At 36.9% G+C, this 17,315-nt stretch overlaps 1 protein-coding gene across 8 annotated transcripts in view; it reads left to right on the forward strand.

The window, feature by feature from the left end:
• ttll4 (tubulin tyrosine ligase-like family, member 4) overlaps window positions 1–17,315 on the forward strand; it is a 68,424-nt gene that overhangs the window by 40,775 nt on the left and 10,334 nt on the right. For 6 of the 8 annotated variants that reach the window (XM_041264784.1, XM_041264787.1, XM_041264788.1 and 3 more), the window contains 4 exons: window positions 8,760–8,894; window positions 9,119–9,250; window positions 9,882–9,984; window positions 14,343–14,553. In XM_041264784.1, coding sequence (XP_041120718.1) covers window positions 8,760–8,894; window positions 9,119–9,250; window positions 9,882–9,984; window positions 14,343–14,553 — 581 coding nt within the window. Of the gene's footprint in view, window positions 1–8,759; window positions 8,895–9,118; window positions 9,251–9,881; window positions 9,985–14,342; window positions 14,554–16,559; window positions 16,680–17,315 lie in introns of those variants that run through there. The other 2 variants (XM_041264789.1, XM_041264791.1) reach the window with 2 other exon arrangements.

Here is a 17,315-nt window from a genome sequence, read left to right on the forward strand (position 1 = left end):
GGGTGAGTGGGAACCTAAATCAGGTTCTAGTTAGGGGTAGAGGTGGAATTGGCATATAATCAAAATGTAAGTGCCTGTGTCTAAATGCCAGAATCATCACAAATAAATTGTAGAACTAGAAGCACACGTCAACCAGGGCTTTCAAAATAAGCCGGCGACCAGCACGATCCCCCACCTAAAATGCTGGGTACTTTTTATAAAATTTGTATTAATTTATGGTATTATCATTCAGTCCAGTTTTTGTCCTATTATCGCACTGTAGATATATTTCATAATAGCTATACATATGCAGCAAAAAAGTATACTCCTTTTGTTATGATATGGTTGAAATATTTACCAATGTTTGGGGTTCAGGTATAGAGAGGATCTACGATTTTAGGAAAAAGGCATGGTTGGATATCAGCTGAGCCCTTGTCGGCTAATATACAAATGCTTGGAAATGCAGAGAGGTGCTGTATTAACACAGCAGAATACAGTAAGTCTCATGCAACAGTTGTGATGGTGACTGCAACTGTTCATTTTAAGTAAAATTTTTACAAAAGAACAGCGGAAAACTAGAATAAAAAAAAACACTTAAGGTTTGTGTGTTGCACACGTGCCATTAACAAAATGCCCTGAAAAAAAGAAAATACTTTTAATGAAGCAAAAAGATCAATAATTAAACAAAAAAGGAAGTGAAAAGGTATATCAAGTTGAAAAAAGTGTTCTTTGTGAACTCCAATAAGCCAACGTTCTTTTTCCAGTCAAATCGTATAGTGCCTAAGTAAAATTGAGTCAACACAAACATTTGTTTCATATGTTCCATCTTCTTTAGCTTCGGTACTTGCAATGTTTACCGTCAGTAGTTTTAAGGATGATTTAATTGTGCAGATTACCTAGTTAGATGATGAGCTGATAATATGTCTTCAGCCAAATAAGTAGGCATGGTAATTTTAAAGACGTTCCCATTATGAAAATGGTAATGTAGAGTGAGTTTTGTACTAAAGCAGAGTCAGTTATTGCAGAGAAAACAAAGTTTATTTCTTAGACTGACCATTTTAAGGTAAAGCAGAACTTGTAGAAATAATTGGCACTAATTTGGAAGTGTACTGTTGAGAGGAAAAAAAAAAAACATTTAGGGAAGTTAAATGTACTGCAACTTACTAGATTGTCATATATTTGAGATATATTTTTCTAAAGACAATGTCCTTTGCTGTAGTGTATTTAATACCATAAATAGCATAACAAACTCGCTGCAATTAACTTGTTTTTAGTGAAAAATAAATGGTAAAATGTAATCATAAGAGCTGTCTGTTGCATGTTGTCAGGTCATGACTTCACCAGCGCTCAGCGTGGGAGCTGTGACATGCTGTTTCCATATTACAGTTCACAATTAAAGGTGCGGCCACCAATTCCACACACATTTTCAGACAGTCTTGTAATGCATGGGCCTTGATGCTCAAAGTACAATTTTCTTGTTGCTCTTGCCTTGCTGTGAGCAGTGCTGAAATAAAGCTCCTTGGTTGCACTAATGGACTACTTTGTAAGACTACAAGCAGACCATTACTAGTCTAACATGTGCTTAAACCATGCAAAAATATGCCACAATGCACTATTTTTCAAAAGTAGGAGGGGGGACAACCCCATCACAACCCCCCACCCCCCATCCTCCATCTGCGCTATGCGTCTAAATTTTAGATCAGTGCTCCCTACCTTGTAAGTGCCACATATGAAAGATAACTATGTCTATACAGTGAGTCAATTTGGATAGAGCTGTAGGTAAAAGCATTACAGTATTTTCTATTGGTGTATGTTACAGACCCCCAGGTCAGAATAATGATAGCAAATTTATTATGTGAAGCAATTAGAAATGCATGTAGTGGCAAGAATACTGTAATCATGGGTGATGCCAATGATCCCAATCTAAACTGGTGGGATGTGGCAACATAAAAACTGATTGATGCAGTAAATGACTGCTTCCTGACCCAACCTGAAGTAGCAGTGATCATAACGGGATTCCAGGCAAAAGAAAGCACAAACTAAAGTGTATAATTTCAGAAAGGCTAACTTTGAAGGGATGAGACAGGAACTAAGAGAAATAGATTGGGCAGGGAAATTGGAGGATATGACAAATGAAGTTCAATGGAACAGATTTAAAGGTATGCAGGACAACTATATACTTAAATTGAGCAGGTTTAACAAGCAGTCACCAAGATGGTTAAAAATAAACTTAGAAAAAGATGGCTGTGTTTGACCTGCAGGAAAGTTGGAAGATGGGAAGAATATAGGAGTATGCTTAAACAGGTACACATTTGCTGTGTGCAGTGATAGGAAAAATTAACATCAGTATTGTGCTTGTGTTTTGGTATTGAATTCTTCCTAAACACAAACACAACTGCTTGAAGACTATTTATACAGCAACATCATTATAGGGCAGTGGTTCCCAACCTGTGGTCCACAAACAACTCCCAAAAGGAGTTATGCAGTTTGTGCAAAAACTCATTTCTACACAATCACACATTTTGCTAATACAATGTATAACTAAGCTTTAACCACATTATCTATAATTATAAGATATGTAGGTAGTCTGCATTTTTCCTGTTTATCTGTTTTATTTGATCTGGTGTATTTATAAATTAACACTAGAAGATCAAGGCGGTCATTTAGACCGTTTTTTGGAATTGAATTTAAAATTACAGTACGTGTTTTTTAAAATAGGTAGCAGAGGGGGTTCCTGAGTTATCCGGTAAAAGCGCTCCGCCTAGAGGTCGCCAGTTCGAATCCAGGCTATTCCACTGCCAACCTTGAAAGAGAGTTCCCAAGATGTGGTGCACAATTGGCCGAGTGTCGCCCAGGTGGGGAGGGAATAGGTCGGCCAGGGTGTCCTTTGCTCAGCGACCCCTGTAGGCTGGCCGGGTGCCTGCGAGCTTGCCCGTAGGCTGCCCAGAGCTGTGTTTAACTCCAACACTGTTGCTCTGAGGTGTCTGCATGACGAGCTTGCAGACTAAAAAGAAACGGTTGGCTGACGGCACACATTTCGGAAGCTTGTGTTAGTCTTTGCCGCTGCTGAGGCAGCGTGAGGGTGGTAGCGGTGAGCTGAGTCTAAAATAATACAATTGGCTATTTCAGATTGGGAGAAAAAAAAAGGGGATAAAAATCAATTGTCGACTGCTAAATAAAAACATAAAATAAGATACAGAGCTATGCTTTTCTGAATTTTCCTAAATATATGTTCTAATTACCCTGACAACGAAAGAATCGTGTAGCTGCAAAAATTAGGGAAATAAAGTAATTCTTTGCTACAGACCGGGACAGAATATTACAGTGGACGAACAGCTAGCCACAAGAGACGACAATGCCAGATTGCAAAATGTAATTGCAAAAAGACAGCTGGGAGTGAGAGACAGAAACCTTATGCCTGGCTGTCCCAGCCTTTTCGCTCCACATAAGTAGTGCACTGCATAGAATATTCTGAACTCTGTTTGAATGATTAAATTAAAATCTAATTATTAAAACCAGTTTTAGTACTTTTTCATTTTCAACAATATAAACTATGCTGAGCATCAAAAGAAACATATCGCTTATATATGGATAAAATTAATGTGATCGAAAAATGACAAACTCTGTTTTAGAGCAGGTGCGTGATTTTTATTGTACTGATTTAACAATTGACATCATGAAGGTGCTGCAAAATGATCTGTCGATCTTGGGCAGTTATGACTCTTGGTCTCCCAGTTCATGGCCTGTCATTGACAGGGTGTCTGGTTATACCTTCTCGTCAGGTTTGAAATTGCTGGTTGTGAGCACCCAAGACTCTAAGGCACAGTACGCTGCTCTAGTCCAGCCTCCAACATGCCGATTGTACGAAGGCGCTGCTCTCTTGACAGACGTGGCGTGCTGTTTTTTTTTATTATTATTTTTTGGTGTTTTTTGGTGATTTCCTTTATTGCTTTTATTCAAGCTTGCAACTCAACAAGCTCCTAGTCCTTTTAACACTTTTGCCTCGGTTATGCTAAAATTATTTAAAACTGGATAGGAACAGGTTGACATGTAGGGCATGTTGTCCGTATCGTCCTTTGTAAAAACTTGTGAAAAGTAATCATTTAATATATTTGCTTTTTTTTTTTTTCTTCATCTATGATTTTGCCATTTGTATATCTTAGACATTTAACCTCCTCCTTGAATGTTCCTGTGCTGTTGTAATATTGGAAAAACATTTTGGAATTGGTTTTAGCCCCCTTAGCAATGTTCATTTTTATATTTCTCTTGGCCTTTCTAACTAACTTTTTGACTTGAGTTTGCAGTTCCGAGTACTCTTTCTGTGTAGTTTGTTTTTGGTCCCTTTTAAACACCGTAAAGCTCCTTTTTTTCGCAGAATTTTTTTTATTTTTTATTACTTGATTTATTCTTGATTTTATTATTCCATTTTGTTTTAGATTTGTTTACTTTTGGATTGTTATTAATTGTTTTGTACCTCCTAGTACCAACTACATTTCTAAAAAACAGCTATCCTTTTTCGGTGGATGTTTTCTCTATTTTAATCCAATCTGCTTCTGTTGGTCCCTGTTTCATACCTTCATAGTTTTTGCCTTTCTAAAATTGTAAACTTTAGCTTGCAAACCTGAGTTTGCCAATGGCTCTCTGACTTGTGTTTTAGTTATTCTGTCTTCATTATTTGAAGAGAGTAAATCAAGGCATGTCTCCCCTCAGTCGGTGCCTTGACAAATTGAGTTAGGAAGCAGTCATTTCCACCATTTCAGTTTCGTCCATCGTGCTTCCCATCGGGTTTTCCCATTTGATATAGGGGAAGTTGAAATCCCCCATTAGTATGGCTTCTCCTTTGCTACACGCATTTCTCATTGTATAAGACTATTTTGCTCAGAGTTTGAATTTGGAGGTTAATATTATGCCCTTTTGAAATTTTGTCCATTATTCTGACCCTTATTGATTCGGCGTTGTTTTCTTCATCCAGACTTAACACCTGTATAGCGCTACCCCTCTGCCTCTTCTGTCCTGCCTGTCTTTCCTATACAGTGTATACCCACTAGTAATATATTCATCTCCATCACTCTGACACCAAGCTTCTGTAACACCTATCGCATCATAGTTACTTATTGGTGCAGTAGCTTCAAGTTCTAACATTTTGTTTCTGATACTTCTAGCATTTAGATAAATACATTTAATGGCTGTCTTACCTGAGTTGTTGCCCTTGTTTTGATGTGGTCTCCCATCAGTTTTTTTTTGTTGATTTCTCCTCCCTTCCTTTCTAGTTTAAATGCTTCTGAACCTGCTCGAGGATCTTTTCTCCAAGTAGATTGGTTCCCTTTTAATTTAAGTGCAGTCCGTCCCGCCTATAGAGGTAGTCCTTGTTGTAGAATGTGGTCCAATGTTCAATAAAGTTTAAGCCTTCCTGTGTGCACCACGTTTTGAGCCATGCGTTGGTTAGATTAATTATTTCCAGCTTTCTGTATGCTACTTTGCAAGGTGCTGGCAGTATCCCAGAAAATACCACAGTTTTGGTCTTGGCTTTTAATTTCCTCTCAATTTGTTTTGCAGGGATTTTGGTCTGTCTCTTCCAATGTTTGTACCAATGTGAACGACTACTACCGGGTCATCTGCTGTTCGTTCTAGGAGCTTGTCCACGTTCTTAGTGATGTGCGTGACAAAGGCTCCTGTCAATGTCCATCATTTTATATACCTTTTTATTTCCCCAAAATAAATGTGTTTTTAATAGTAATGTTTCTTTTGATGTTCAGTATATGTGCTACAGTGTTGCCAGGGATATAGGAATCCCCCTATTTGCATATTGTACGTTTTTGGAGAGGTTAGCTGCATATAGTAATAACGTGAAACAAGGAGAGGCTGTATTTGTTGCTTGACTTGTGAACTGTGCCGTAGTGTGAGTGATTGATTTCAGCTCCATGTTGTTATATGGGTTTATTCATCCATGTTTAGTATCTCACAAGACTATTTTCCGAAATGAAATTCTCTTAACACTACTTCTAGAAATGTATATAGTCTGTTCTTGATGCTGCCATATTTAACCAAAATGCTAGACCCTATCGACTTGTGTGCCACCAATCCCATTTTAATGTACACATCACAGCCCACCAGAAGTGGTATGTAACATCCTGTACACTCTCCAGTCATTTCAAATTTTTCAAATTGCACCACTTCGCTCCGCTCACATTCTCTGAACACAACACAGACGCTTGTCGTTAAAATATATTGTCTTTAACACAGGATTTGCGCATCACAGGAGATTAGAAATGAGTGAACTCTGTATCCCTTATATGACAAGTGGGTAAATGTTATATTGCCCAAGTTCAAAGTGGGTAAACATTGTTTACCTGCATATACCCTCAACTACACCACTGAGTGAAACCCCAAAGTAAAGTTTAAAGTACCTGGTATCGCCAGGCAGTCTCCCATCCTATACTAACCAGGCCTGAAAATTATTGTTTTATTCTTAACAGACACCATTGTCCAGGCCAACTTACAATTGTGACATTTTTTTCCTATTTTTTACATACAATTACTCATTTATATAGTGTGTTTTTTTTTGTTTTTTTACTGGACCAATCTAGGTAAAGCAGCAGTGTGTCCCCCACCTGGGATAGAACTCGCGAACTTCCGGTCAAGATCACAGTGCTGTAATCACTACTCCACATATGCTACAAGTGAAGAAGCATTAATGTCTCATTGTATAACTTTTTTTTTTTTTTTTTTTTTAAATGCGTGAAACTTTCTTTTTGTATAAGTATACAAATGTCAACTGCTCTGGATAAAAGCATCAGCCAAATCAATTAGTATGACATATTTTTCTGGCTTGCTATTTATTAATTTATTAATTATTTATACATGTATTATAAAACATTAATTTCTACATTTATTTATTACATATTTATTTCTAAATATGTATTCCTATGTATTTAATTTATTTCTACTTAATAAATTATTTCTTTCTTTTTTTTTTTATTAAATGAGGAACTACAATTTATCAGAGATCAGAGATTTAGACAAGGAAGCTCTTGTGTACAATTCCATTCTGTGGCATCTACCAAACAGGAAAGTGGATATTTTCGAACAGGAAATAGAGCATTTCTAGAATCGAGCAGAACCTTCAGGTTTTCAGCGAAAGCTGGTCAGGCTTTGAAGTAAGCTTTAATAATTAACACCTTTCAACAACAGCGCTGTGGCGCAGCAGGCTAAGGCCGTGAGCTCTTCAAGGACGTCATGTTGCAAGTTCAGACGGTAATTTTCATTGGCAGGGAGTGACTGGGAAGCTTGTCTGGGTACACGGCAAAATGGATGGAGCTAAATGCAGGCAAATCCTTGAGGAAAACCTGCTTCAGTCTGCAAAAGACATAAGACTGGGACGAAGATTCACCTTTAAGCAGGACAAAAACAGTGGCTTAAAAACAAGAAAGTGAATGTCCTAGAGTTGCTCAGTCTCATCCAACTTGACAGATTTAGAAGTGAGTAGTTTTTCGAGATTTACGATTATACTGTAAATATAGTATAATCATAAATCTCAAAAAACTACTCACTTCTAAATCTTTTGTAGTCATTTTTGTATTACCTTAGTATAAATACATGTTAATTTGAATTCATATGTTGTTTTTTTCTGACTTTATGTAAACGATAAGACATTTTTTGAAAATCACTGTCCTGGTCACAGAAGCAAAGTTTGTGGGGAATAATAGCCATTTTCTATACTTTTGAGGCATAAGCAATTAGGAAATAACACTTACTACCCAGGAACAAAAATTGTGTTACATAGTGTATTCAATTTAACTTTTGTAGCCACAGACCCTGATATCATTTTAAATGTTTCTGTTTTAGTTTGCCACTTGGTAATAACAAAGTGCACCTATTGCTGCCATAAAAGGGACTACGGGTAAAAAAAAAAAAAAAGCTGTGTAGTGTTTCGAGGGTTTGCTTTCGTAAGGTCTAGTGGCCAGTATCTTGTCCTGAAGCTCCTGTGTTGCACATATTCTGATAGCGAGACCGGGGGTTGTTCAGGTTGTGTGACGAGGAGTAGTAATAATAATTAAAAAAAAGGCAAGCCTGATCATGCAGTCAAACCCCTTGTAATATGTATTCTAGATTACCCAACTCCCTTACCGAAGAGTTTACCTCATTTATCTCCTGCGCTATATTAAGAGAACAGTGTTACTGATCCAGACATTCTCGTTTAAGCTGAAGTGGAAATGCAGCATTGACGTAAGGGGAATCTCTCATAAAACATTTAAGATGGCAATGTAATATATTTGCTGTTGTGGAAACTGCATGCAAAAATCTATTGGCACCCTTGACCTCTGACCTAATATGATTGCATATTGACATTATAGCTGCATAGAGACAATACAGTTTGAGTTATGTTCTTACATTTATTTTTTCTTCAGTTTCATTGAATAGACTTTTTTTTTTTTTTTTATTGCTGCATTGCTTTAATATAAATGATACAGTCCACATGGCTTGACACAGGATCCTTATGCAGTAGTTGGTACACAGTTGTATTCTAAAGGTCCTTACAGGTGGTGTCCAGAGAACATTCACAGATTTCAGTGCCACATTGCTTTTAACGTCTTTTTCACATTCCTATTTAATTCATGTTTTACAAACCATTCAATCTGATATAACATACACCATAATTTTTTTTTTTGTTTATAGTTTTTTTTGGATAAATTGACTTGTTTCTGTTTTAAATTCGCAACTTCGTGCAACTTCTCAAGATTTTTCACTCTTTTTCAAATAGTCGCTGTGTCTCTTCACAGGTCAGACCCATACGTGAACAGCCTGTTGAAGATGCATGTGCGCCGCCCCTACTGCTGCCACGAACTCTTTGGGTTTGACATTATGTTGGATGAAAGTCTTAAACCTTGGATCCTGGAGGTCAACATCTCACCCAGGTCATTTATTCACATTTATTCCTGTCTTCACTGTGTCTAGGAAATTGGTAATGACTAAGAAATAGTGAGTCAACAGAAAATAGAGAATCTGCATAATATTGGTAGGTGGTGCATTGATATAGTTTCAATTTAAGCCTTAATACGCTATGGATAACAACCGGCAGTACACAATTTACAAACTTAAAAAAATGGAAAATTCAATAAACACAGCCCTTGCTTCTCAGCCTCCACTCCAACTCTGCTTTGGATGTTGCCATTAAGGGACAGATGATCAGCGACCTATTGAACCTGGCAGGGTTCGTTCTGCCTCTCAAAGGAGACGTGACTGGCAGTCGTGTCAACAGCTCAACAAGCAGGTGAGAGTACCCTAAACTAACATACCCCTGTCCACTGTCAAAAACTTTTGCCTTAGAATGAATATTTTAATAAGGGGATTTGCTTGACTTTTAGTTAATGACATTCAGTGATTTAAGGTCTACTTTATACTACATTTATTTATAATGGTTCATATAGCAGAAAGTATACCAGGACTGGGAGGTATGCATCGTATTTAATGAGATCTGTTACTTAATGTAAACATTTATATTTTATACTTGTCCAATTAATTCATTACAATGTGCATGTTATGTTGCCTGTAATTGCTGTTTGGAAACATGCATAAATTATGCTTTATGCTTACTGTACTTGTATTACACTTACTGTTAATAGAAAGAGCTACTTATTGAAGCATTGTCAAATAATACTGCAATTTTTTTTTAAAATATACATATTACTGCAGTTTTGGTATTATGTAAGCATTGTTTTTAGCCAGTGGCACTTGATGTAAAGTATATAGAACTATTGACATAAAAAGATAGGAAAATGCCCACCCCGCATAACAAACTAATACTATTGCAGTTATCTCCAGGAAAGATTAGGTGAAAAGTATCCAAGGTGTTTGGATAACAAACTTTACAAGGGTGGGTTTTTTTTTTTTTTTAATATAAGTATGTCTGGACAAATGAAAGAGAGGACAAGATACACTGCAGAGCTTTCCTCCGATGAGAAAGTGAAACGGGCTTACTTCTTGAGTCAGAGGTTTGCAGATCAGGTAATTTGCATTATTTTGCTAAACTTGGAAATCACTTGTACTTTTTAGAATGTATTTTTAGCTTTAACTGCTGTATTCTGCATGACACAACTTAGAACTTGGCAAAGTAAAATCTGTTGTGTATACATGAAGGAGACTACTTTTTCAGGGAGTGCTGTAGTTATAGTAGTGCAGTAGCCAATGGCCTAATACCCAATGAGCACTCTGGGAATCCTGTATTAATATTGGTGTATTATGTTTATTTAACATGTACAATGTATTAAAGATCAAACCTAAATAAAACCCTTTCCTGAGATCAAGCGCTTCATCTACTTACCAATGTGGTGTAATTTAGAACAGCACAATTCACTGGTCATTGTCATTTGGATTTGAATGAGGTAATGAAAAAAAACAAAAAACAAACTTGTGTTGAATAGTTATTCAGTGCTAAAACTTCATTCACCTATTTGCACTTTTAAGATTTAAAATAATGTTCCTGCATCATTTCTTTTATTGAGTCAACGGTTGCAATGGGCCCTTTTTCCACTGTGCTGTAATATGGCATATGTAATATAGAGCCTGTTTCATTCAGTAAGGGAAAACAATGGGCAATTTCCATGGAAAAATGAAAAAAGGCTCACCTTTCCTCACTCTGTTTTGGTAGTACTTTTGGTTGTGTGTGTGTGTTTTCCGTGTAGTTTTATTTTAGCCAAAAGAATTCTCCTTATTAAAATAACTTAATAGGATAAAGGAGAGTATATTTAAGTGTTTGTGTCCTGAGTTCCAGTTTGGCCTTGCTCAACTTACTGATATCGTACATCTTTAATGTGGATTTCCACAAAGTTTTTAGGTTGTGTTAAACATCAAAGTGCAGCCTGCCTCATTTGGCCACAAAAAAAAACATACAGACATAACGTTACACAAATAATAAAAATAAACTGTGTACTATTTTTGTAGTATTGCTAAACATTTTTTGACTGCATATATATTTATTTAAACATATTATACACATACATTTATAATACAGTAGTCTCCAGCTAAGAGAACACCCCTCGGGAAGCAGAGGAGTTAGCCACCAGACATAATATGAATCAATCAATAAATAAATACATATGTATTACTTGTCATGACACATGTGCATCAACATATGAAATTAACTCAATAAGTAAAAGAAAAACAATAGGCAAGTGTATGTTAATAAACTATAATAATAAAGTAACAGACAAACTAATGTTAATAACTGTCAAACTAAATTAACACAGCATCCCTACACACGTTAAATGCAGCAGCACATGCACATTATTTAACGAAATGGTAAAGCAACTCTCCAGAACAGAAAACACCAAATTGCTCTGGGACTTGAAAGATTTAATGAACCAATCAGTGTCCCTCAAGACACTCTTGTGATGACAAGTTGCTTTTGAAAAGACTGAATAAACTAATGCTGGGGTGAACACAAGATTTTCATGTTCGGATATTTGCTCATAATTGAAATATACATTTGGATATTTGGTAGTTTTTCAAAAAGTAATAAAAGCCATTATCTTGCTCTGAACGCATGCAGAGACAGCATAGCATCAAGCGCAGGGGGCATGGCTGTGGTCCCTGTTTGTGTGCCTTTATTTACAGCAAGACCTTATAATATCTAACATCTTAAAATAGATAAATATCCCAGGAGTAAAGAATAAGTTGAGTAGGACTTACTTTACTCCAGTGAATTAACTACAAAACACAGGATGCCAAGTAGCAGTTCAAGTTAAACGTTTAGTTTATTCCCGAAATAGTGCATAGTTGACACCACGTTACTATTATTTATTAAATTCACTTGCAATTTGAACCTTAACACCCGTTTTTATTGCAGATACTAATATCCATGTATTATAAAAAATAGATGGGCTTCAGTGAGTTAAATGAAAATAATTCCATCTCCTGGTTTCTGTGACAGTTTATAAACTGCTCTACCTAACAGTCTCTGTCACATAAACCCTGATGGAATTATTTTCCTGTAATAAAAGTCCATCTATTAGTGATTTCAGGTATATAATCATCTCTCATATATATATATATATATATATATATATATATATATATATATATATATATATATATATATATATATATATATATATATAATATACACACACACACAGTGGTTTGCAGAAGTATTGACCCCCTGCAAAGTTTTCACATTTTGTTGGCACCTGAGGATACTCTCCACTGCTTTCATGTTAGACTTTACATGTAGAATCTACACAGACTACTCCACATTGGTAAAGTTAAAAAAAATTGCATATAGAATATAAAGAAGTAGGATTTACGGAGAAAAACAGATTAATCTCAGTTAAGTATTGAACCCCTTTGCTACTGCAGCCCTAAATCAGCTCAGGTGCAAATGATTTGTTTGAAAGGTCACAAAATTTGTGAAATGGTTTCAGACTGTGTGTTCTCAAAGTGGTTTAACTTGTAGATAATTTCCCTCAGGTATATAAAGGCTTTCAAGCTGCAACTCTCATAGTGATCCAACAAAGCAACCATGAAGACCAAGGAGCTTTCGAAACAAATCAAGGAGAAAGTGGTAGAGATGCACAGAGCAGGAGAAAGGCACAAGAACATTTAAAAGACACTGATTACACTGTAACACAATTTTTGTTCCTGGGTAGTAAGTGTTATTTCCTAATTGTTTATGCCTCAGTAGTCTAGAAAATGGCTATTATTCCCCACAAACTTTGCTTTTGTGACCAGGACAGTGATATTTCAAAATATCACTATTTCCAATGGGAAAACGGCAAATGTGTGTCTTCGTTCACAAAGTCAGAAAAAAACAACATATGAATCCAAATTAACATGTATTTATACTAAAGTAATACAAAAATGACTACAAAAGATTTAGAAGTGAGTAGTTTTTTGAGATTTACAATTATACAGTAAATACTGACTTTGTGAACGAAGACACACATTTGCCCATTTTCCCATTGGAAATAGTGATATTTTGAAATATCACTGTCCTGGTCACAAAAGCAAAGTTTGTGGGGAATAATAGCCATTTTCTATACTTTTGAGGCATAAGCAATTAGGAAATAACACTTACTACCCAGGAACAAAAAAATAAATAAAAGTTTGTTACACAGTGTTATCCCTGTCAACATAGTGAAGTCCATCATTAAGAAGTGGAAGGTACATCATACCACCCAAACACTTGCCAGATCAGGTTACCCTCCCAAACTGAGCAGTCAGGCAAGGAGGAAACTGGTTTGGGATGTCACTCTGAAGCCAACAGTGACCTTGAGAGATCTGCAAAGTTCTGTATCTGAGATGGGAGTCAGTGTTCCCACATCAACAATGAGCCGGTCCCTACACAAAGCTGGCCTGTATGGGTGAGTGGCAATAAAGAAGCCATTACTCAAAAAGCCTCATTTTAAAGCACGTATGGAGTTTGCGAAAAAGCATGTAGATGATACTGCAGACAGGGTTTTGTGGTCAGACCAGACAAAAATTGAACTTTTCTGTCTAGATTTCAAGCATTACTTCTGGCGCAAGCCCAACACTGCACATCACCCAGTCAACACCACCCCAACTGTGTAGCATGGTGGTGACAGCATCATGTTATTGGGATGCTTCTCTTCAGCAGGGACTGGGAAACTTGTCAGGAGAGGGGAGAATGGATGGTTAAAGGTACAGGCGAATCCTTGAGGAAAACCTGTTTGAGTCAGGTTTGAAACTGTGGAGGAAATTCACATTCAGCAGGACAATGACCCGAAGCACAAAGCCAAAGCCACACTGCAGTGGCTGAACAAGAAGAGAATTCATGTTCTTTAGTGGTCCAGTCAAAGTCCTGACTTGAATCCTTGAATACTTCTGCAAACCAGTGTGTGTGTGTGTGTGTGTGTATATATATACACATACACACACCAAAAGATGCAAAAGAAAGGTAATGTAGCAGGATTGTAAAGGGCTTGAGTGTCTCTGAACGAAGTGTGATGCAGTTTAATGGCGGAGTGTCGAAGCTACACAGCCAAGAGACACATAGCGCAAAATCGGACATGGCCCATGGCGGTTACCCAGAGACCACTAGAAGGATCGAACACAGCTGAGGGAGGCTTCAAAGGGTTAAACTGAGATATACAACTTCAAAATAGGGACATATTTAAAGAAACTTAACAAAGGAGAGGGCAAAATCAAGACCAGTAATAGGTTAAATGTGTTTGTCAGATAAACATAACTGAGAGGGCCTTCCTTTTCTTCCTTCTTATTTGATGCTGTTTAATATTTACTTTATCCAGTGAGTTTAACTGTTGGAGACGGTGTTTTTTTTATAGATGTATTTATTTTTGTTTCTGCATGGAATTTCACATTTAATTACTTCATGTTTCCAATCCTAGGAATTCTATTCCAGTATTCTTGAAGTTTTGACTGTGGAAGATGTTCGGGTTTTGTCAGACACAGAAGATGAGTTTTGCCGGCGAGGAGAGTTTGAGCGAGTGTATCCTTCATTTAGCTCCTCGCGCTATCTCCGATTCTTTGAGCAGCCACGATATCTGAATATTCTCTTGAACCAGTGGGAGCAGAAATACTATCTTAACAAAGTGAGAGGTGGGTCTGACTTTCTATGTGACAAAATAACAATTTATACTGTCTAATCTAAAGAAGTCTGTAAAAATCTAGGGCAGTTCATATGTGAGTGACAGTACTGTTTGCTAACAGACAATTTGGCAGGATAATGGGTCTGGGAAATGGGGATGAATCTATTCAGGCCTTTAGAGCCCTTTGTGGTTAATGCGGACTTGAACCTATGTTTTAAGTGTTCAGTATTGGTTAAGGTTATGCTGTCGAGTACAGTCTTGCAGAATGCATACATGTCTTCAGGGGATGCTGCAAGCTCGTTTTTGCAGTCTTTCGCTTCACTGTTCTCCCAGTACCATAACAAGGGCCTTTGCCATGTGAAATTGCAAAAAAAAAATATTATACTCTACATCAATGGAAAGTTCTCAAATTCTGAATTGAGTGCAAAACCTCGATTTAACATCTTCCATAGTTAATAACGTCATTACCATGACAGCAGTGCTAGTAACATCCCAATGTCACATACAAGTAATTGTTCAGCTGGAATAAAAGATGCTGGCTTTTTCCCACTGATATGTTGTTCATTTACCGATTTAATCTGATTCAAACTAAATATTACCTTACTCAAATTTTGCAAAGTCTAGATCTTGACCTTTTCTTGGTAATTGAGATTTTTTGGGGGGGCAGGGTTCAACCCAAGGTCAAAGGTCAAAAACTTAATTTATTAAGGCGTAACTTCCTTTTTGTTTTCTTTCAAACGTATTTTGAATTTGTCATGCAATTTCCAATAAAATGACATGTCCCACAAGTCTGTAGCACAAACTGTTTTTGAGTAAAAGGCTGGTACCCCATAAACCACATTCTGACCTCTCTAACTATGACCCCTTGACCTGATCAGTCTAAATGTAAATTTGAGCTTGTTTGCCTGAAACAACCCTAAGATACAAGTTTGGTACAAATCTGAGATGGCTGGGTTTAAAATCCAACTCTTTTTGGGGTTATTTGTCATGGATTGAACCAACTATCATATCCATGCGATACCCTCTATTAACCAATGGACCTGTGTCTTGTGTCATTTACACATGCTGCCACCAACGGAAAGGAACAGATGACAGCTGATCCATGCACATTTTATGATGGGTCTGAAACAGTCAATTCAGCTTAATTCAGTGGATTCAGTTGCAGATAAAAGCAAGGGGCTAGAAAAGACTGCAGCTTTACTTTCTATATGTGAAATCTTCCACGTTCAATAAAAGCAAGCAAGGGATTAATAGAATTACTGTACCCTTAAAGCTGCTGTCAACGCCAGTCCTGTCTCAGGTTAACACTTACAGTATTTGGCAATTTGCAAAACAACATTCCAAAAACTTTTTTTTTTTTGCAATAATTCTCACTTTTTTGTACAGTATAAGAGCAGTAGGATACCTTGTGTTAGACACGGTGACGTACATTGTTAATTTATTAACTCCTTCAACTCCAGATAGAAAATGAATGTGCACGCCAGGTACCAGATTAAGTCTAAGCCCCTATGCCAGTAAAACACAATAAAATAAGTAAGACACACATCTGAGATGTACTTTTTAGTTATAAACAATGACAAATATTTATTTTTTAAAATAACACAATAAAAATATTTTTTTGTAAATAGCAACACATGCAATGAACAGTAAAATAAACTTATTTGTAAACATAATAAATACAAAACAAGATTTAAAAAAAACAAACACTTTTTTTATAAACAAGCATACATATGCAAGATTTGCGATGAACAAAGAGACTATGTAAACAATACTATGCACATTATTAAGATGCCGTTCGGCCCATCTTGCTCGTTTGGTTGTTAGTAGCTTATTGATCCCAGAATCTCATCAAGCAGCTTCTTGTAGGATCCCAGGGTGTCTGCTTCAACAACATTACTGCAAAGTTGGTTCCAGACCCCCCACAATTCTCTGTCTAAAAAAGTTCTGTTTTCTGTTCAGAATGTCCCTTTGTCTAATCTCCATTTGTGACCCCTGGTCCTTGTTTCTTTTTTTCAGGTTGAAAAAGTCCCTTGGGTCGACATTGTCAATATATTTTAGTGATTTTAGTGCTTTAGTCAGGTCGCCGCGTAGTCTTCTTTGTTCAAGACTGAATAGATTCAATTCTTTTAGCCTGTTCGCATACGACATGCCTTTTAAACCTGGAATAATTCTGGTCGCTCTTCTTTGCACTCTTTCTGGAGCAGCAATATCCTTTTTGTAGTGAGGTGACCAGAACCGAACACAATATTCAAGATGACGTCTTACTAATACATTGTACAGTTTTAACATTACTTCCCTTGATTTAAATTAAACACTTTTGATAATATAGCTGAGCACCTTGTTGGGCTTTTTTTATAACTTCCCCACATTGTCTAGATCAGGGCTTCTCAAACTCGGTCCTGGGGACCCCCTGTGGCTGCTGGTTTTCGTTCCTACCGAGCTCTCAGTTACTTAAATAGACCCTTAATTGAACTGATAATTTGCTTAATTTAGACCTTTTTACTTGTTTATTACACCACACTGGACGGCTAACACTATACTGGAGCTGTTGCTGAGGGCCAGCACTAAAGCAGGAACAGCACTGCACAACTGTCGCAAATAACCTGTATCGCCCATCACGAGCACTACTGCACTCACCCAGGACTGGGTGTATGTACTATTGCAGGGTGGATATGTGTTGGGTTCTTGTTACTGTTGTTGTTACAAACCTATTGTTGTTGTTGTTGTTGTTGTTGTTGGTCACCAGACCTAGATACAGAAATAACCAACACT

Source organism: Polyodon spathula, chromosome 11, assembly GCF_017654505.1.
Source record: "Polyodon spathula isolate WHYD16114869_AA chromosome 11, ASM1765450v1, whole genome shotgun sequence".
Lineage (NCBI taxonomy): Eukaryota > Metazoa > Chordata > Actinopteri > Acipenseriformes > Polyodontidae > Polyodon > Polyodon spathula.